Consider the following 22370-nt stretch of genomic DNA (forward strand, 5'->3'; position numbering starts at 1 on the left):
TGAAGTTTTACAATTTACTACCATTTTTTAGGCTGCAATCATTATTGGTGGCTACAGAATAAATAGTGCTTGTGAAAATGAGAAGTGTGTGTGCATATGATTTAATTTTTATTACTTGAGAACAGATTCAAAGATTTCCACAGAACCACACAGTGCACCACAAGCTACTCTAGATCCATCTCGTTTCCATGCCAATGAACTGATACTGTACAAGTTTGGAATTTCCTTTGGCGGCTCTTCTTCCCATGTTCCTTTACGAGGACTCCAAGCATAAACCCTCAACCTGTGAAAAGAAATCCTTACCAAATTTATTCATTAAACTGTTTTTAAAGATATAAAGATTAAAATTGTAAATAGTGTTTGCATCTGTTTTTACTATGGATTTTGAGGTATGGTTTGCTCTTTTGAAGTTTAAATTTTTATAGTGGTATTCTATACCATAATTGAACATATTCAATAAAAGAAATCTTTGTGTAAAATTCTCATTAAAAAAATGTATTAGCCTCATTGCATGTAGTTTACTAAAAATAAATTACAAAATTATAAAATTATCATTTTATTTTGTTGCAATTTTTAAATAAATTAAGGGTTTGCTAGCTTGACATCAAGTTAGTGGATCACTTACATGTAAATAGAGTTGAAATACAGTTTTAAAAATTTAGCTTTTAGGACATATTTTTAGTATATTAATATATATTTTTTAATTATAAATGAACATCCAATTTGTTTTAGTACTAAACTTTTTTCTATCTTTTTTTCACAAATTGAAGCTCACTTAGATGACATCAAGGTAGGAAAATTAATTTAAAATATCTTGAATTTCACAATTTAATTTGCATTCAGTTTCCCATGGCGTAAGTGACCCGGCTGATCAATTTTATTTATTTTTAAAATATTTAAATAACATTTAAAATGACAAATTTTTCTGCAAGTTAGACTTTATTGCTTATGCTCTAACTCCAGCTTTTCTAAACGGTGTCAGTATCTAGACTTCATGTTAATTAAAGTTATCATGAAACGAATTTCTCAACACAAACTGTAATTACATTTAAAAATACCTAATTCTCACATAAAATAGGCATTAGCAAATCAAATAAGATTGAGTTAATCAAACCTTATTTATTTTAAAAATTGAACTTTAGAAAGTCTTGCAGTTTGATGTTTAGTTTTCTGACCAATTTACAAAATTTCCAAGCAGCCTCATCAACTGTATATGTTTCATACTTGAAATGCATTAGAATACATTTTTGTTCTGGATACAACTACACAAATATCTTAGTTTCTCTGTTCTTTCAAAAGTTGCCTGAATTCTCAATTTTTTATCATGTCATGGCAATTGAATTGGCCAGTTTATTGAACTTAAATGATGAATTATAATTATAAATTAAAAAAATCTTTACTTTGATAGGAACATTATAATTCATTACATAGATCAAGTCAATATAAGATAAATTATAAATATAATTTCAAATTATAAGATAATAAGTAGAAGTGATTAAAGTTCACATTAATTAAATAGCAACTATGAAATAATGTTAAGTAAATACATTAATATAAAAAAAATACTACAAAATAATCCAAAATTCTGAAGCTATTATTAAAAATTATTTAGAACACATATTTATATAAACGTTGAATGGGATGCAGATAAACAGGTTATTATTTTTATTTTTTTTTAATTTAGCAAAATGGCAACGATAGCATAATAAGAGCCTTTCTCAAAAGCTGAAATATTGTTTTGAGTTATACAAAAACAGTGGATGTTATAAAATAAGAATGGATTATTTTTTTCCAGAATAAGTAACTGTTATTTTTAGGAAATATTAATAAACATTAAAAATTAGCACATTAATAAATAATAGACAAAGTTAACATATTAAATTTTCTTAATATAGCCTAAATGATTCATACTGAGGACCAGGTAATGATCTGACATCCCATTTTTATGTCTTAAAATCTAACACTTTGAGAGTGCTCCAAGGGATGACATTATATTTTATATGAGAATACATATATATGTTGGCATAATAAATATTTATTAATGATGGCACGCTTTACAATTTTATTAAGGTGCTTCAGAGCAAAACACCATGACTTGATTTTATTACAACGAAATCAATTTGATCATCCCATGAAAACTATAATAACCAGAAATTTTACTTTGTGGACAACAGAAATATTGCTATTATAATGAGAATTCTACCCACACGATCAGTGATGTTATGTCTGTTGAAATATGAAAAAACATTGCATTTACAGATTGGTATCTGTAAAACAGTATTATAAGAAATTTTGGACAGATATATTATATATATATATATATATATTTGTCATATTTGTCTGTTATATGGAACAGTATTAGAAAAATAATAAAATAAAGAGGTTATTTTTTTTTATCAAATGTATTTTTAGATTATTTGAGTTCTAAGTAACTGAAAATAAAAATTTTGATAGTAAAAAATTTTTACAAGTGAGAATGTTTTACAACAGAATTTAAATATTACTTATAAAATATTTTTACCGCTCTGAAAGTAGGCATTCATTTTTCTTAATGATTTATTCATCTCATAAGCTCTATAAATGTGCACGGAGATACACAATGGAAAATAAGACAGCATATGAAAAATGTGGAGCCTAACCAGGATTCAAACTCAGGATCATCCTGATTTAAGACTAAGAAATTACTGCTCTTCCGTTCAGGTTGGCAGAGTGGCGACTTTTTTTTTATCATTAACTGATAAAAAGGTATGGAAATTGGAAAACTTGGGTTTATAAAATCAATTGAAAAAAATAACACCAATAAAAAAATCTCTACATCCATCTTGATATGATTTCTGTTTGTGGGATTGTCTAGAGTTAAAGTAGAAATGACTAGAAGCTTCATAAAAATTATGAAGTAAATAATATTTCTAAAATTAAAATAGTTTTTCTTCAAATTATCTTAAACCCTACAAAACTCAGGCCCACAAATGAGGAGTTTGATAACTTGCTCAGAAAATTTAAAATGATCTAAAAATTTATTTTAATTTGTATTTTGTTTATAAGACACCCCTAGTTGCTACACACTAGTATTCTTCTATAATTTCTAATATCCATGTGTCTTCTTTTACTTTGTTCGGCATCTTATTTGTTTCCATTTTTCTTAACTGTTCTTCTTATCCTCATTATAAATCTAAAATTAACTTTGTTTCTTGCTCACTTGTTTGATTCAAAACTGACATGTAAATGATTTGATTTACTTCTAACATGTAAATTTTCTGTTATATTCTGATTTATTATAGTTTTTTTCTTGATTGATTTAAAAAAAATGCTGTACAATTTAACTTTTATAAATTTTGAATAGCATTTGGACACCCTCAAAAAAAAATTTTTTTCATTAACAGAATGACAAAATGTGTAACTTTAAATTAGTCAATATTAAATGAGCCGCTCAGCAAAGATTTGTACTTTGACATGAGCTCCCCACTCTTTAGGCCAATCATCACGCATATGAAAAAATTGGCAAAAACATCAAATTTTTAATTTGAAGCTATGACTTTCACATATATTTACTTGACTTTTTACATATTTTTTATTTTCAACCTTTTAGTCTTCATAATTTTATACTTTACACCTTTACAGTTGCGCTAGCGCACAGGTTTGAGCGTATTTAGCGAAAGCTCAGATTGGTACGTTTTACAGTGCATGAGTGCAATCAAAACATAGGGCGCTAAATGATTTAATTTCCAGATAAACAAGATCCGGTCGATCTAGAGTATACCCGATGCGTTAAACAGTTAGCGCTCGACCTGCTGATACATACGCCATTTGAATTGAAATGCGAATGAGCGGTTGCCAAGATATTACCGTGGCACCCCAACGCACCCCCTCCACAATTTCCAAACAGCGCCCTGGAGCACTTGAAAATATTATCATTCAACGGGTATCAATGGGAGAAAATATGATCTTATCAAGGAGGTCGAAAAAATTTTTCAGAGCACTAGGACAGACTGTTTGAGATATTTGCAATTTTCATCCAAAAATTTGGATCCAATTAAAAAGTACCAAATTTTCCCAAAACTTCGGTCACTACTGTACAGAATTTTTAGTAGCAACTGTACACCCTAATATATATCTCACTTCTTTATAAAGCTAATAGTGTGCTATCATTTAGCTCCATTCGGTTGTTATAACAGGTAAATTTTGGTAAACTTATGTTTCAAACGTTTGCGAATTTTAGATACAAACTTATCGAAACAGGCTAGATATCTTTCACTAAGAAATATGCATGTAAATGAGGTTGCGTAAGTTCAAAGGGCATTTTTTTCACTTAGCAACTTAGGAGCATCTTAGCAAATTTCAGAGCGAATGGATAACCAGAAGTGCTTCAAAATTCAACTGAAAGGTTCCATACCATGAATCTCATATACATAGTCCAAGAATGAGTTAATATAACAGTGGTAAAAATAAATTCAAATGTTTACTTGTGTTTTTTCGTTTATTCCTCCTTCTTTCTCATTCAACTTAATTGTGTTGGTTTATAGCTTTTTGTGGAGTATTATGTTGGCAAAGTTCTATAAGAAAACAATTCATGAAATTTTCTACTGCTTGTCCCATTATCAAAATCAACTAACTCGCCCCTTCTCATTTTTTTATTTCCATTAACATTAAACGGAAACTAAAAACTGATATTAGTTATCAGTTCTACCAATAGTTATTGGTTCTAATATATCACTTCTATCGGCAATGTCTAAGATATTTGAAATGGTTATAAAGTGGTTTTATAACACAAGACAAAGTGGTTTTTTAAACAGGAGAAATACAGGCAACTGTTGTTGTCTCTGTTTTGGAATTTATCTAAAGTGAGGTTGACAGTAAATTCAGTTATTGCCTATTTTTTGGATCTTCAGAAATCTTCAATATTGTTGATCATGGAGTACTGATTGAAAAACTTAAGTGGTATCAGTACTGTTAGTATACCACTAAACCTTCTTAAAGGTAATCTAAATCTCAGAAATCAATCTGTGATAGTAAATAATACTACAGGTGTTCCTAGAGTGATAACCAGTGGCGTTCCACAGGCTAGTGTTCTGGGCCCTATTTTATTTTTAATATACAAGTATATTTACCTAACAACAAGATTAAATGGAATCTGACTATTTTTGCTGACCCTTTTTTTTAGGGAGGGGGGTGAAAAACAATAGCCTGTTATCAGCACCTGGAGTAAAATAAATAAAAGAGAAAAATAAGAATAACAGACAACAAAAACTACATGATTAAAAAAAAACTAAAAAGTAAACAAACAGCTAAAATAACATTAAAACAAAAAAAAATGAAAACGTGTTGTTACATTGTGTACATATATATTTTTTTCTCTTGTAACCTGTTAAGAGATATATTTAACCAAATTACTGAATTAAATCCGTAAAACTCTTACCGATCAAAACTTCCTACAGCTACAGCTTGCCCACTTGGACTGCAGCATGCCACATCAAATTCTTTTTCATTCGGGTAATCAAACTGTTTATATGTTTGACCATCTCTTTCATAGATTGTTACACGTCTGTCACAACCAGCTGCCAGAATAAAACCTGTTGGCCACGCTAAGGCATATGGAGCGACTGGATGCATTAGAATACGTCCCTTAACATTTAGAAATATGAAGATAGCTGTTCATTATTTTAATTTATTATTATAATTTTTAGAATACAATTAATTTTGCTTTTTGTTGCTTATTATTAATAATAACTAAATTACATACAAAAATTATTCCAGCATAATTTTAACCTATGAAATCAAAATTATAACATTGTTTAATGAATATATTATAATCGGGCAGAGTATTTGGAAAAATAATTTAATTACTTTAAATGAGTAAGATTTAAATGAATTTCATTTTTAAAAAGGTATTTTAACAGGATTAGAACACAATCACTGGAATGGATGTTAGCTACTACAAAAAAAAGATAAAACTTATTTCTCAACATATCCTGCCTTTAACAATTATTGATCTCCTCTTTATCAAATCCCTGGTAGTAAAGTATTAATACTATTGCGAACTTATGATGGAATATTTACATTTAAAAAAATTACACTCTCCATTTAAGAGTTTCTTTAATAGCACCAAACTAATGAAAACCATATGCTGACTAATAGTATGTTTTTGATTATGACAGTTTGCAGTATTAATAATTAAAAAATATAAATTTTTGTGATGACAAATCGAACCGTATTTTATAATAAAATGCTCTTAAAATGTTTCCAAACATTTAATTTTTGTAACTATCTTCAGTTTATTATAAAATTTGGTTTATTAGTAAAGATTTCACATTTCGGAAAACTCATTTAGATATTGTATGTAATATTTTTCTCTGCAAAATCAAAAAAACAATCTTCCAAAATCAGGCTAGTTATAGATCCTAAAGCCTGCCTACATTAAACTCTTATTGTGGATCATCATCAACATAGAATCCTCATCTCAGGATTGAGGTGACCCCCAACTTCATATCAGAATAGGTAAAGATACAGAATATGAGAAATTAATAAAAACAAAACTTAGTTTTTATTCTGCTTAATAAACACTGAATATTTTTGTAATATTCATCAGTTATTAATGTGTACTTTAGATTTTTTTTTTTTTTTTAGTTCACTAAGAGAAATTATCGTTAATAACCTGTTGTTCCATTGCTGAATCTTCTGCTACATAATATCTTACTACAGTTCCATCAGCATGGCCAGAAAGAAAACCTGTTCCACGGACACTGAAAAAAAAAAGAAAGAAAAACATTTTCAGTATAGTGTAGTCTGTTTTATAATCAAACATTAATACTTTCAATGTAATTATTTTTTATCAATATTTACTTTCTCAACCATCATAAATGACAAAAGAGAGGAAAAGTACTGTGATATAATCCTCCTGGATTTTTGTATGTATTAATGTAACTCTGAGTCCAAAAGAACATTAAAATTTACACTAAAGAATTTTTTATATATATTTTTTTAAAAATCAATTTTTTACCATACTCCTCTGTACCAATACAAAATAATTTATATTTAATAGATCAACCCAAGTGCAAAATAATTTAAATAGGATGACTTACCTTATTTCATTACATAAGCAGAAGCGCTTTTGCGAACTTAATTCGCATCTTCAGCTGCATTGATGATGCAGCTGATTATTACATTACATTACATTACTATGATATATCTATTGCTGAAAATATTTACTAAATGTGTGATTGATATTTTTCATTTTGAAAATGTATCATTTACAAATAGCAGAGTCACAAGTAGCTGTTGATAACATTTAAAATATTGACATAATTTTCTTAATTCCTGACATTAACGTTTTAAGATAGTTATATTTCTACTTATTTTATTTTCTTTCTGTTAATAACTTTTATTTTTTTATTATTACATAGTTTATTAATATAAATACAATTCCAATATTTCCATTTTTAATATAAGCCACCTTCCTTCTACAGCTAATAATTGTTTTCTAATGGTGTCAGTCATAAAAATGTTAGGAAACCTCTTAACATTATATCAATAATACAAATTTAGTATATTGATAAATTTGATCTTGTTCAAGTTTACCAAGATCTTTGTTCTTGTATGCTATTTATAAAATTTTTATCACGTTAATGTGTTTGTGTGTGTGTTTGTCCTGTTTCTACAAATTGATCTGCAAAAATTGATCTGTTACATGCAGTGACTGAACATGTCCCTTGTACATGTGAGTGAATGTTCATCTGTTCTGTCCACTGTAGAATTTAGTCTGCAGATGCATATCCAATTGGTGAGGTAGTAAGTTAAATATAGATACAGAACAGTTAAACATACTAGAAATAGAAGAAAACATGGAACATACTAAACACAATAACAGGGTCAACAATTATACAATGACCTCATAGAAATAGTACACTCATTTAAAAAAATTAACATTCAAAATTTACACAGACCTTCCAAATAACATTTAACATAGAATTTTTATGAAAACAACATATGAAGTGAAAAAACACAGCATAAATCAAAAATATCATTCGATTACCGTAACATCTCAATATTAAGCGCTAAGAGATATTTTTAAATTTAATAATTTCAGATAATTTATAATTATACAGAAATTTATAATCTGTGTAAAAATACTATTCTTTTTCTTCTTTGATCCCTAGCTGGTGACTGGAGGGGGCGGCTGGCCATGCAATGCTGCTGTGGGTGCCGTAGAATTCTGAACTTTGCTCACATCTATTTTCCATGTTTTACAGTCTATAGCGATGATCCTGGCCTGGTTGAGGTCAATTCGCTGATTCCTCTGATCATCCTCAACTTGTTTTATCCAGGATTTCTTTGGCACAGATCTTTGAATCTTCAATCGAGTAGAACATTGTCTAAGAGTAATCTGTGCGGCAAGCAATCTGAATCTGGCTCCATCCAACAGACATATGACCAAACCATTTCAGTCTCCGCATTTGGATCTGCTCTTCAGCTGTTGGTTGCTGCCCATCTGGATCTGATGACTTTATTTTGTATATGTTCATAAAGTGAGACCCGTATGATCTGGCACAGGCACCGCATTTGGAAAACCTCTGGCCAGTTCAAGTCTGGAGGAGGATCCAACTTTCTATCCGTAGAGGAGAATTGGGATGAAAAATGTACGGAATAGGCAGATTTTTGTCTGGATGGTAATGTTTGCCTGCTTCCATAAGCACAATTTTAGTGAGGCGAAAGCTGTAGCTTTTTTATTTTATTTGGCTTTTTTCTGGGCGAAAAACGCTTTGGCATTATCATCGCCTGAACATGATGTATGTGTTTTAAAAAACTAAATTTTAAAAATTCACAATTAAAAATGAAATAAAAACAAAACATGAAATATAAAAACAAAACCTAATAGAATAGCAAAATAAAAAGTTAAAAGTAGAAATTTAAAAACAAAATCAAAACAAACTAAAATATTAAAAAAGAGACAAAACAAAAAACTTACAATGTTAAGACACAAAACATAAAACTACTGTAAAAAAATCCAAAAACACTAAAGCTGTAGCTGCCTGCTCAATCCTGGCATGGATTTCAGCTGTAGATGCCACTTTTTTTCTTGGACCAGTGATCAGAGATATTTGAATTCTTGGACTTGTTCAATCTGAGCTCCTCTGAAGTAAACAGTGGACTGTGAGCCATGTTATTAGTAGCTTCATTTTGTTAACATTGATCCTTAGTTCGAAGGACTACGCTATACTAGAGATCTCATACAAAATATTTGTGGCCTTGGCATCACTGTTAGCAAATATGGCACTGTCATCTGCAAACATGAGGTCAGTTAGGTAGTTTTCCTTATCATATTATACTCCACGCTTTCCTGCAAATGCTTTCCTCATTATAGTATCAATTACAATGTTGAACAGCAGTGGAGAGATAACATCCCCCTGGCAAACTCCTGTTTGAATGGAAAATGCATTCATAAATCTAGTAATAATATTTAAGAAATTTTTTATAGTGTCGCAGGATACATAAACAGTATTTCTATTGTATTATAGTTTTTAATAACAAGAAGTTGTACTTCTCTAAAATCTACTTTCAATGTGTGTAATGATGAACTATACTCATTGAAAGTATAGTGATCTACAAAATGTTTAAAGGATTAAAGTCCATCCATTATATTGCTGTTTAAAAATAAATTTATGTAAGGCATAATAACAGTTCTGTACAACAGTTAGGCTAATATAATTGTAGAAGAATAAAGTTACTGTATTTATAAAAATGGTTGGCTATTGAAAAATTATGTAACATTAAAAATTACTGGTTATAGGTGGCCAATTACTTAACACCATTATTATTTCTTACTTTTTTATTATTTTAATTTACAGTACTATTAAACTTGTACATGTTAAACCTACTGGGTTAGACTAGTGGTTAAACTTATCTAAAATCAGGTGATATTTGATTTTTAATGATTTTTGAGAGTTCTTAGGTTTAATTCCTTGTAAAGGCAGTTGATTTTATAGAATTTGAGTGCTAGACGGTGTTCTTAATGTGTTCTATACCAGTGTATACTGTGTTCTATACCAGTGTATACTGTGTTCTATATCGTTGTTCTTTAGTGGTTGAGTTTCAGTTAACCACACGCATCAGGAGTGGTCGACTTGAGTCTTCTCCAGGCTAATGTTTTACGGGTATATTTATACTTATATTGCACTTGCATCTGCAGCTGTCAGGCCTGACAAGCTGGTTGCAGTAATTGCATTTGCTTATACACATACACCACCCAGACCCAGCAGTAGCTGCAAAACTGGTTGGAGAAAAAAAAACAACAAATGGTGATGTTAAATAATAATGGTGTAGATGTTTATTAGTTAAAAATAACTAATAAAATTCAGCAATTGAATTATTTTATTTGGATAAAATTGAGCCCTTTTTATATGTAAATTTACATATAAAATAACCTGTTGTTCCTGAACAACATGAAGAACACAGTTCTGGTAAGAAATATTTTAAGAATTAAGTCTGGATTTTGTCAGAAGACAATAAATTCCCCTGTCTATGAGTCAGTTACCCAAATGTAATTGTTCAAATGGAGTGTATGTCACCTGATGTTAGGCAAATTAGTTTGACAATATCAATAATATATTTGCAAGTTATTTGGTAGAAATATGAATGAAGTGAATAAGTCAAATTTAATTTTATATTCATGAAAGACAGTGTTAGGTTTTTTATTGTTATTTTTAAAGTGTTATTGCAATGTGTATTTAAAATTTTGTAGAAATAATATGTAGTAAGATCCATTTACAAGATGTAGAACCTCCAACAGAGGAGGATACCACACAGAAAACCAGAAAGGACTATACATATTACTCTAATATTTCATTTAGTGTTAATATAACCAAAGTGTTTTTTTTTTGTTTTTTTTTTGTATATTTGTATTATAGATTAATCTTTTCTTATTAAATTAATGTATCACAAATTCTTTTCAAATAATAACTTAAGAGTACACACTGAACCTTGGCGTACTGATATATTGACATAATAATAATTATTAATATTAAATATTTTATTATTAAACAGATTGTTAATGCCCACAGCATTATATAATTTAGTATCTTCTTTAGTAATTTTCTAGTTTTTAAGTCATTAATAACAGCACTCCTGGCAACTCCAATGGATAATTTATAGCTAAAATTAGTTCCAAACGTTCTTTGGAAGAACAATTTGTACATAATTTGAAAATGTTACTACTGGTAATTCACACAACACTTTGTTGACATGCTGTTCAATAATTTTTCTTTTATCACGTGAGACATTTATCAAATGTTCACTTTCTAAGTAAGCAGCATTAGAAAATTTTTAGCCCTTTATACATAATTCACCTGTATTATTGTTACAAAAGTAATTATTTTACTTATATAGGCATTAATTTTTATCTACTCACTTAGATGCAAGAGACGTAACATAAGAATTGGTTGCAAATAAAGTTTGTGATTTATTTGCTTTGACATGAGCAGCCCTTACTTTACCATCAGTTTGTCCGTATATAATAGGACCTTCCGTTAACCAAATAAGACAAGTAACTGGATACTGTTGAATAAATTTATTACATATTACTTTTTTATCACCCCTGAAATAAAATAAACATCAAAATGATACTCGGCTTGTAATAAAAAAGTGCTCAATATAAATGATAGGCCTCCAATATAATAAATATTCTTAGTATGCTATACTTTATACATAGTTGTTTAGACCACTATGAAAATTAAAAATATTAAGTTGTCAGTTAAAAGATAACTTTCACCATGTAAAAATGCAGTAAATGAAATAAATGCATAGTAATTAAAAAGTATTCTATATCAAACAATTTTAAAACTATCTACTAATTGTGATGGTATTTAATAAAAAAAAAATCATTTTATAAAGTATTTTATTTTCAATTCTTAAAGCTCTTCTTCACAAAAAAATTATTTTTTCTTGATATTTTTTATTTTGACAATGTACAAGACAAAGTACAAAACAGCTATAATGTCATATACGTTTACAAATTTTACAGTAATGAATATTTAAGTGCACAAATTATAGTGATTCAGTATGCTCAAGCCACTCCATGACAAATGCACCAGTAACCTCCACATCATATTATGTATATCTTTAATCTATTATTTTTACTGAGCTTAGTTTATTTTTATTGAATGAACAGAATAATAAAATATTACTTCCATTTAAAAACATATAATTAAAATAAAACACATTAGTATAACTATTTTTACTTGGTATCAGTAACAACAACATACCTGTACGTGTAGTTAGCAAAACAGTAACATATAATAATAATGTATACATAAAAAAAGAAATATTCAGTAAGATTTCCAATTAATTAAAATCATTATAATTTAATACTGAAAACATTGGCCAAAGGAACACTAAGAGAATAAATGTGGTGTACAAAAGAGTATAAATGTGATAACAAAAAATATATTAATTTTTTTAGGTAACTATTTGTAGATCAAAAGTAAAAATAACCCTAAATATTAAAACAGTAACACTATCTCCACTGCACACAATTTTTTTTCTTTCTTTCATATGTGGAATGAAATTGTTGAATTTACTGTGCAACTGTGACTCAGTAATATATAACTTTTTTCACTAAGGTCATTAGCCTCTAATAATTGTCAACAACAGCACAAAATTAAGTTGATCAATTATTGTTTACCTTTGACGATCTAGATTAGTATTTTAATAAATGTAGCTAGCTATAGCATCAATCCTTACTTCACAACCATCAATTCCTAAGATGCAACTTACTGAGATTATCAAACCATCTCAGTAAAGGTATAAAGTAAAGGTATTTGAAAAGTCACTTAAATAATGAACAAGCGCCAAAAAATTACCCTCACAATTAACAGTTCCAGTGAGTGTATTAAATACTTAGAAATCCATGTGCTTTATTTAAATGAAAGAAGTCTTTAGTAATACAAGAATACACTTAGAATTTGCACTGTTATTAACAACAGTACTGACCTTTGAGATTATTATACATGCTCAATCTATGGTGTTTCAGTTGCATTTAGCCCAAAATGACCACCATAAGTACTGTTAAAATAAATAATTTAAAATTAGGCGATAACAAAAGATGATATTGACTGCTCAAGATCAGTGTTAAAAAGATTAATCCATAACTGCCATTTTATGCCCAGTGTAGCACCAGTATTGGGTAGTTATTTTATGCTGTATTACAATATCATAATGAACTTGAAAATAAAACAAAGTTCAAATTTTAAGATTAATGTCAGGAAATACATCAAAAACAGTTCTTTGAGTAGCATTGAAGAGTGACAATGTCACCTTTCAGTGACGTTCAATCTCTTTAGATTACTTCACTCCACCACAACCACTGAAAATTTTTTGAATTCAGTAGCTTGTTTTTTTTTGGTTGTCAGAAGTTGCTGACATTGTTCATATTTCATTTGGTTTGGTTCAGACACCATGCACTGTGTTGCAGTTAAGTTCACCCTTATATGTTTTCTCTTGATGGAAGACCAGGTTCTTTTGTACCATCAAAAACCAATGCAATAATGTCTGTAATCATGGCAATGATGTAAACTAAGCGCCAGTCATTGTAAGATAAGTATTCAGAATCTCAATGATCTCAAGAAATGTTTTAGCAGCTGTTAACATTTATATAAAAAAAGATGCACCCAGATTTTGCTGCTTGCAATTCCTTTCTGTTTGTAACAATAATGAAGGCTACTGATTCTTTTGTGGAACAGTTTAAAATTTACCAATGAATGCAAATAAATTTTGAACTCGAATGGACAGATACACTTCCAGAAACATTTGACTATAATAAGAAGAGTGTAACTTCAAAAGAATTGAGAACAAATTTAGATTCATATATCAAAAAAAGGATTTTTATAAACCTAATCAGATTTATTTTTTATAACAATTTATAAAAGGTTTCATGATGCTTACTTATTTTTTAATTGTGAAGGAACTTACCAATCTTCTCCTAATCTATAAATGTAGATAATATTATCTGTTTGGCCAACAGCAATTTTTGTTGAGTCTGGGGAGAAAGCCAATCCTTTGACCAAGTAACTCTTTCTACCACTCTGAAATATTTATAAATTAATTATGGTTTTTTTTTATTCTAAAGTATTTAACATTACAATCAGACTATTTTCCACTTTGTGTTGTTAAATTTGTGCAAATTTAGACCATAAAAAATAATCATAGAAGTTTAAGATTTTTCCCCTTTGAATTTCTTTTAATTACATACTGCTAATGTAAAATAGCATACACAATAAATAATTTTGTAGCAATGTAATTGAAGCACGTGCATTAAAAATTTTTGATGATAAAAGAATATTCTTGATTCAGAATAAATTATTTATTTATTTATTACTGTAAAAAAATTATCTTTTATTCTGACTGATATTTAACAGTTATTATACAGACCATGTCAAGAATGAGTTGATGTGACAGTCTACAGGTAATAAAAGGAACTGCCCCAGTATTTGCCTGGATGAGCAATCAAAACCATTGACTAGAATAGCATTACAAAATACACAATTAATTATAAAATTAAAAAAAAAAGCTGACAACACAGTTGAAGGCATTTTCAGTCATTTGGCTAATGTCACATTACAGAAGTTCTATAACTGGGTTGTTTTTGATTCACAGCTTACACACACAACTTAATTTATAAAATTTGTCATTATATTTAAATACACATTTTTTCATTTATTTAATTCAATGATTCTAACTAAAGTGCGCATGCATACCATATTTAATTTGTGCAGGTCTGCCGGTGCTAGCAACGACGGTCGGCACTAATGAAACTAATGTAATTTCTCAACTAACATAGAACAAATTTCATTTGAACGGTAGGCTTAACACACTAGGTACCAAGTTAAGCAGGCGATGGAATTCGAGACCCAGCCAGACTTACCAGTTACTTTTTTACACTTTAAATATTATTTATTTATTTAATTCTACTGCTCACCTGCAATGTCACAACATAGCAGTAGTTGAGAGCATTTTTTGGGGTGGAGGTGTGATTTTACAAAAATTGTTTTCTGCAGATACTGTTATTTTTTAATTGTTAACAAATGCGCCTAAGAAAAATATGACCTTAATTAGAAGAAATCTCGAGACACTTAGGATGACCTTGCTCTACAGTCTCATCCCCTTGAAATTTTTTTAAAAATATTCTGTCAAATAAATAACATTTTCTCACTGATTATCACATTATAGTTTTATTATAAACCTGTGTGAAATATCATTCCCTAACATAAGTCATGCACTTACTTTTAAATAAAAAATGTTGGTTAAAAAAGTCCATGAATTAGGCCAGTAAATAGAGTAATATTAATAATAATAATAATGACAAGCTTTGTCCAGAAATTTTACTTCATGGGCAACAGAATATCATTGTCATTAACAAACATTCTCTCTAAGCAATCAGCAATGTTACATCTAGCCAAGAAATGCAATCCATCATTTTTATCTCTATGTAAAGTTAGATGGTTACAATTCATCCAGTGAATAATATGAGTAACTTTGTTTTATGAAAAAGGTTTTTTAATCACCTAAATTATCTGTTTCATAACCTCATCATCGATAAAAAATGTCATTTTCACTTTCTTTTACTTTTTTTGTCATAATAGCAGTGGTGTCTACATGAGTTTTAATTTTTTTATTGTGTATTAAACAAGTAAAACAAAGAAAAGAAACCACCCAAACCCTAAGAAGAATAAAAAGACAACACCATACACTTAAGTCAATAAAACAATTCAGTAAAGCATCTACTGACAAAACCTTCAAAAATCAGCTCTAAAAATATGAACCCCCCCCCCCCCAACACTAAAGAAGAGTGGCCCATAACAAAAAAGACAATGCAGAAATCCTATCTAAATATTTCAACAAACTCCTAATTACAAAGAACTGACAAAACTCATAAATTTCAATACCAACACCACCAGAAAACCCTCTCACAATAAAATAAGTCTGCCAAGCATTGGGTGAGATGAAGAATTGCAAAGAAGCAGGAGAAGATCAGAGTTTTGTAGAGATCTAGAAACATGCAGGCAGATCAGCAAAAATTGCCCTTCTTCAGCAACGTCAACATCTGGATCAAAGAACTACCAGAACACTGGACAACAGCGCTCATCAATTCGCTACACAAAAAACAGGGTAAAACAGACCCTAACAATTTATCTTCGTATAGATACTATTCTCAAAAGGACGAAAAAGATTCACGATTTGTGAAACAGCTAGTACAGTACAATCTCGATTTGAAAAACACCAAGACCAGATGGCTCAGAGAAATAAGAGAGGATCTGAACAAAATAGGCATTACACCAGGACTCGCAGGGTGGTCTAGTGGTGAATGCATCTTTGCAAATCAGCTGATTTTGAAGTCAAGAGTTCCAAACGTTCAAATCCTAGTAAAGGCAATTACTTTTATATGGATATGAATACTAGATCATGTATACTGGTGGTTCTTTGGTGGTTGGGTTTCAATTAACCACACATCTCAAGAATGGTCGACCTGAGACTGTACAAGACTACAGTTCATTTATATTCATACATATCATCCTAATTCATCCTCTGAAGTAATACCTTGCGATGGTTCCAGGGGCTAAACAGAAAAAAAGAAAGAACAGCCTTATATCAGAGGACACCACAGATAAGACAAAATTAAACAAGAAATTCAAGAACAAAAACACTTGCTTTACAGTTACAAGAAAAAAACGCGCAACACGAACATTTTTAACACTAGAAAGGGCACAATGATTGAAACATATGAAAAAGTACTGGGGGCCTCAAGGCCTAAATAGTCCCATTGAAGAGATTGGATAATGGAATGACTATAGTGATCCTATGCGGTCATAAAAGATAATAATAATACAAGGTATCACAAAGTGTTGTAAAAATATTTTACCCATTGCTAGCTTGCTTAAAGGCAATGTTTTACATGAAATAGTTTTGTTGTCATTATTTATATTAATATTATTATGAAGTTAGTGATACAATTTACTAGTGGTATATCATTTTTCAGTTTCATATAAGTTGATTCTTAACTTGTAAAGATATGTTTGTAATGAGTTAGGTTATTTAAAAGGATGCAAGTGCAGAGTTGTATATATTCAGAGAAGCTTAATTTTGACAACCAACTGTTCTGTCAAGATGTATATACAAGTTGTTTTCTTTTTATATTGATATAACCAGTCACACAGTAATTTTTCAATCAATAAACCTGCTAATGATAGTTATTTTTATCAAAAAAAATGTTTTCTTTTACATCAATGTGTTTTTCTTAAATGTACTAAAAAATTGCTGACTAGATGAGATAATAATAAAAATTAATAATAAGTAAAAAATTTAAATACAAAAAAAAAATAACTTGACTAATAAAATAAAAATGGGTAACTGATTTTTAACATGCACATCAGTTATTAAATATCTAATCTAAACCTCAATTTTAACAGGTAAATTATTTATTTATTTACAACACAAAATTGAAAGTAACATGCTAAATAAACAAAAATAAATATATAGTAAAGCATTTAAAAAACTTCACTATTTGAAAAATAGTGCAGAAAATAACAGGTATAAAAAAGAGATGATCAGAAAAATGAATAAAAATTGAAATAAAATAAACAAAATTAAAACACGTGATAAATAAATCTTTAAATGGAGAAAATTAACATTTACTGGGAAATAAATTTACCCAATTAAACAACTCTTCAGTAAATATCATGTAAAAGTGGCTATAAATATAAATAATACACTAAAAAAGATTTTTAATAGTAACATAGAAGAAAGAGATATATGCAACAGTAATTTAATATACAAATAAAAATGTAAGTGCAATGCAACATACCCTGGACAAGTGAGAAGAAACGTACAATGAATTATGATGTAATAAACACATGAGTTCTTTTAAAAATCAAAAACCAGATTCTAATTATGCAACGCATTTAATAAAAGAAGGACATACCCCGATGAAAACAGAAGAATCAATGAAATTAATTCACAAATGTGTTAAAGGAAGAAGAATGAATATTTTGGAAAATCTAGAAATCTTTAAACTAAAAGAGTAAAAATAAAATGATCATAAATGAACAGATCAACAATCAATTGGATGTCCTTTCCGAAAACCTCAATTTATTGAAACAGGAAGTAGATAAATAAAATTACAAGATTAAGTATAACCAATAATAACAAATAACAAGAAGGCATGATGTCAAATGTAAGGAGGGGTGTTGTCTAAATGCTGGATAAAGATTAACAAACATTTATGAGTTCCAGTATAAGCTTTGACAATTGAATGGTTCCAAAATGGTTAAGGTATGAACGAACTATCATGTCAGCTGTCATTGGCATTATGCATTATATCAAATAAAATGCTTTAGAGTTAATAAAGAACAAACTAAGGTAGTTTCTAGAGTAAGGTAGAAGAAACTGAGAGTTATCAAGCTACTGAATAGTATGTATGTTAAGAAAAAATCAAAGTAATGTTTAAAATAGCATGGAAGTTACTTTCCTTATTCTATAAAATTCACATGGTTCAATAAGAATATTTTATTTTTATATATGTATAATACTATAGAAAATGATGTTACCAGTGCCATTTTTTTTTATTACTAACAGCTACTGATAGTTTTGGTAGTCTTCTTTTATATCTCATTTACTGTAGGCCTATATTTATTTTTTCCAGCTACTGCTATGTCTGGGTATGTGGAAGTAGGCAAATGCGATTACGCTACTGGTTTTCCAGACCTTACATACTGCAGATACAATGCAATGTAAGTATAACTATACCTTTATAATCACTGAAATTAATTCTATATTATAGGTAATATTATTATTTAATCCTACGCACTGAGTTCAGGAAAATTGCGATTTGTTAATTAAATTAATAGTATAAATTTTTTTTTGTAACAGTTAATTTGAATATCTTTAGTCACCTTTGAATCAGCAGGTTTTGTTGGAAATTTGTCTCTTTTCTCTCCATTTTCATCAAATAATAAAATTATTCGGTCTGAATTGCATACAGCAAATTTAATATTATTTGGTGCCCAAGCAAGAGCCATTATTTTAGCAGGCCCATCCTAAAAAAAAAATTATAATTGTATCACATATTTATAACATATATTTTATTTTTTTTAGAATTTTACATATTATACTGATACCCATTACATTCTGTAACCAAATTTTTAATTGTAAACAAAAACAATGAAGTTATGATGCAAGTGAAGTAAATTATTATAAATACACACCACAAGTAGTACAACAGACAATACCATCTAGAATTTATTTACTGCAAATTATAATAATTGTAATATACCTGAGCAGGAATTATGGTTTTCATGTGTTTAAGTTGCATTTTAACATTTATTTATTGATTCTTCGTCTGATAAATTTATCATAAAAATAATAAGAGTCCTGTATTTTAACGTTTGAAGTGCACCAGGTGAGGGTTGCCATGACAACCATGTTTACTTAAAAACCATATTTTACGTAACTCCGATACATTGATTTAAATTAAAATAATCGAAAATATGTTTATAAATTTATAGGGTTTATAACTTGAGGTGATTAATTTATTCAAAGGATAAATAAATTATAAAAAAATAATCATACAATTGTTTAGATTGAACGATCATTTGTGCTATAGTTATGGCACCTAACCAAACAAAGAAGAAAAAATGCTTGTCTAATCTGTATAATGTTCCTGTGGAGTTGTAATAGAAAAATAAAGAAAAAAACTAATCTCTTCCCTTTATTACACAAGTCCTCTAATAAAATTAGGAATGAATAAATAAATATTACTATTGAAATAGAAATGAAAAAAATACTATAAAATAATTTTTGGTTATGTCATAAGACAAAATTATTTTCTTCTTATTTTCATAAGCTTGTCTGGATATACTGGTATCTCAAAGAAATACATTTAGAAATTTTAGTAAACATGAATTATTTTCTGTTGGTTCTACTGCTAACACGAAAGTAGTATACAATATGGCTGCCAGTCGAAGCGGGTGGTTTATTGTCGCCAGTTGGTGGTATTATTTCCAAAAATATTTCGCGTGATATCTTGTGACATTTCATTATTTTTGTCCGAAACAATATTTAAATTAATGTGTATGTAATGGGTGCTAAAGCTAGTACAGCTAACGGCGATGAATCGAATACCCGTGACCGAACTTTTTCGACTAGCAGTGGCTCTGATGTAGTATCAGGAGGAACAGGCTTTAGCCTTTTGAGGTCTATTCCAGGTGTAGTGTCAAGTGACAGACAGAGAGCAAGATCTCTTTCAAGTGTTCCGGACAGTCATGAGACAATTGGAATACAAACATCTAGTGATGGGGCCTATGATATATCTGAATCTCCCGAAACTGACAGTAGTTCGACTGAAGATCATGCTTTGGATAGTCCACTAGCAGCTAATATTAGTCTCGGCCGTGTGTACACCGCTCATTCATTACCTTCACACATTTGGTCTTTTAATGGTAAGTTTCTTTGGAGTCGGTATTTTACTGTTTTAATCTCTTTATGTTCTTTGGATCCATTTTTTTATTGTTTTAATCTCTTTAAATAACAGATCAGTATTCCATTGTCATCTAGCACTACCAGGTCGTATTTACTAAGCTTCTTATTAAACCCTATTATTTTTATTGAGTGTATTATAAAATAAAGTATCTTATTAAATATATTTATTATTTCAATGACGAAACTTGTGATAGGGGGTCGTAATTTTCTTTTGACTGATACCGTATCTGGTAATTATCTTTCTAATTATTATTAATAATTACTATTTTTAAGTATATATTTTTTGATTCACCACTTCACACTCTATAGTGTTGAGATTTTTCCTATTGATTTTATATCGATGTTGAAGGTGTAGAAGTTTATAAGTATTAAATTGTGTATATGGAATGAATAATTGAATTAAAATTTTATTAATGGTTTTCCTAAATCACAGTTTTTAACAAAAAATATTTGGAATCTTGATTCAAAATGAACAATTTCGTTTTTTCAAAATTACAGTAAACAATTCTTGTTGAAAGAAAAGTAATCAAACTTAGTTGTTGCTATAAAAATTTGTTTGCCTTAACTGCAGTAATTGCATTGTGCTTATTTATTATTTTTTAAATATTAACTCACTAGTGTTTTTATTCATAAACCAAACAGCATTGCTTCTTCTTTTAGGTATTATTTGGCTTTTCTCCAGTGTTTAGTAGTATTATTGGGCATCCTTCCATGTAATTCTGGTTAGTTCATAAAGTGGCTTATTCCATTTGTTGATAATTCATGTATTTCCTTAATTTTAAAGTTAAACTATTAAGAAATTGTAAGTTATTTTCTTTTTAACAATTCTGAATGGTTTGTCCCCTTTTTGGAATCATACACTTGTAATTTTAGATAAAAGTTAAATATGTAACATAGTTAAATATTATATTACATTCAGAATTCATTCTACTTGAAAAATAAGCATGTTATTTGTTATGATTTCCTAAGTAAGGCTGTAGTTTGTAAAGATGGAACATGAAGTAGCCAATTTCCTCAGATAATTTGTTTGTTTAATTTCCATTGATAATTGATCTCATTCCTTTGATTCCTTTGAATTTTAATGTTTCACCTCAGATGTTGCAACTTAACATCAATTGTTCTATTAAACCTATTTACATTTATTTTTTTAATTTGAAGGCCCAGTTTTTGGAGAGTTTATTAATGGTTTTAACTTTCATTGGTCAAATCATTTCTGTGGTTAGTAAATTTGGTCCATTAAGTTATTTAATGTTTACTTTTTGCTCATTGTATTTCGTTATAGAAAGAAAAAAAATTAGTTAACTTTCTTTTCAAATGTATTTTGAATGGGAATCCAACTCAGAAAAGAACTGTTTTTATTTTTTATCTTGCGTTATTATAGGTTAACTTGCAAATATACTGAATAGTGAAGTTTAGTTTAAGTTAAGATTGCTGATTAAAATTATTCATCTTTTAGTAAATGCCTACCCAGGTCTGTAGAATTAATTGTTATTAGTAATTAAAGTTAATGAAAATTAAATTGTGGTGTTATCTATGCAACCCTCTGATTAAGCATGGATTGTCTACTGGTTTGCAATAAACTTATTTTTCTACTGTGCAGTAAAGAAATACATTAATGTTCAACATTTATGTTATTGCAGCATGTTAACATTATTTAAAATGCACTACCTACATTTTATAAGGTACTATTTCTAACTAAAATCTTATCCGGTAGTTGAGGTTATTTCATGAGGGAAAGTAATAATTAGGTGATTAAAATATTATTTTGAAATCATAATTTTGATTATTGTTCCTTTAAAGATACATATGTAATTATCTATATTAACCTATCTTCTTTGTCATTTTAGATC

At 28.9% G+C, this 22370-nt stretch overlaps 2 protein-coding genes across 2 annotated transcripts in view; one reads left to right on the forward strand and one right to left on the reverse strand.

Moving 5' to 3' along the window:
* Positions 1–19354, reverse strand: part of Oseg2 (intraflagellar transport protein Oseg2) — a 118371-nt gene extending 99017 nt beyond the window's left edge. The window contains exons 1-7 of the mRNA XM_075369696.1: positions 19316–19354; positions 18936–19079; positions 13960–14072; positions 11402–11587; positions 6653–6740; positions 5417–5622; positions 116–283 (exon numbers count right to left, since the gene is read on the reverse strand). Coding sequence (XP_075225811.1) covers positions 116–283; positions 5417–5622; positions 6653–6740; positions 11402–11587; positions 13960–14072; positions 18936–19079; positions 19316–19354 — 944 coding nt within the window. The remainder of the gene's footprint in view (positions 1–115; positions 284–5416; positions 5623–6652; positions 6741–11401; positions 11588–13959; positions 14073–18935; positions 19080–19315) is intronic.
* A 640-nt stretch (positions 19355–19994) lies between these two features.
* LOC142326386 (E3 ubiquitin-protein ligase ZNRF1) overlaps positions 19995–22370 on the forward strand; it is a 396783-nt gene continuing 394407 nt past the window's right edge. Inside the window, exon 1 of the mRNA XM_075368855.1 lies at positions 19995–20480. Within this exon, the coding sequence (XP_075224970.1) occupies positions 20120–20480 (361 nt within the window). The 5' untranslated portion in view covers positions 19995–20119. The remainder of the gene's footprint in view (positions 20481–22370) is intronic.

The sequence above is a fragment of the Lycorma delicatula genome, chromosome 6 (genome assembly GCF_047948215.1).
Source record: "Lycorma delicatula isolate Av1 chromosome 6, ASM4794821v1, whole genome shotgun sequence".
NCBI classification, from domain to species: Eukaryota; Metazoa; Arthropoda; class Insecta; order Hemiptera; family Fulgoridae; genus Lycorma; species Lycorma delicatula.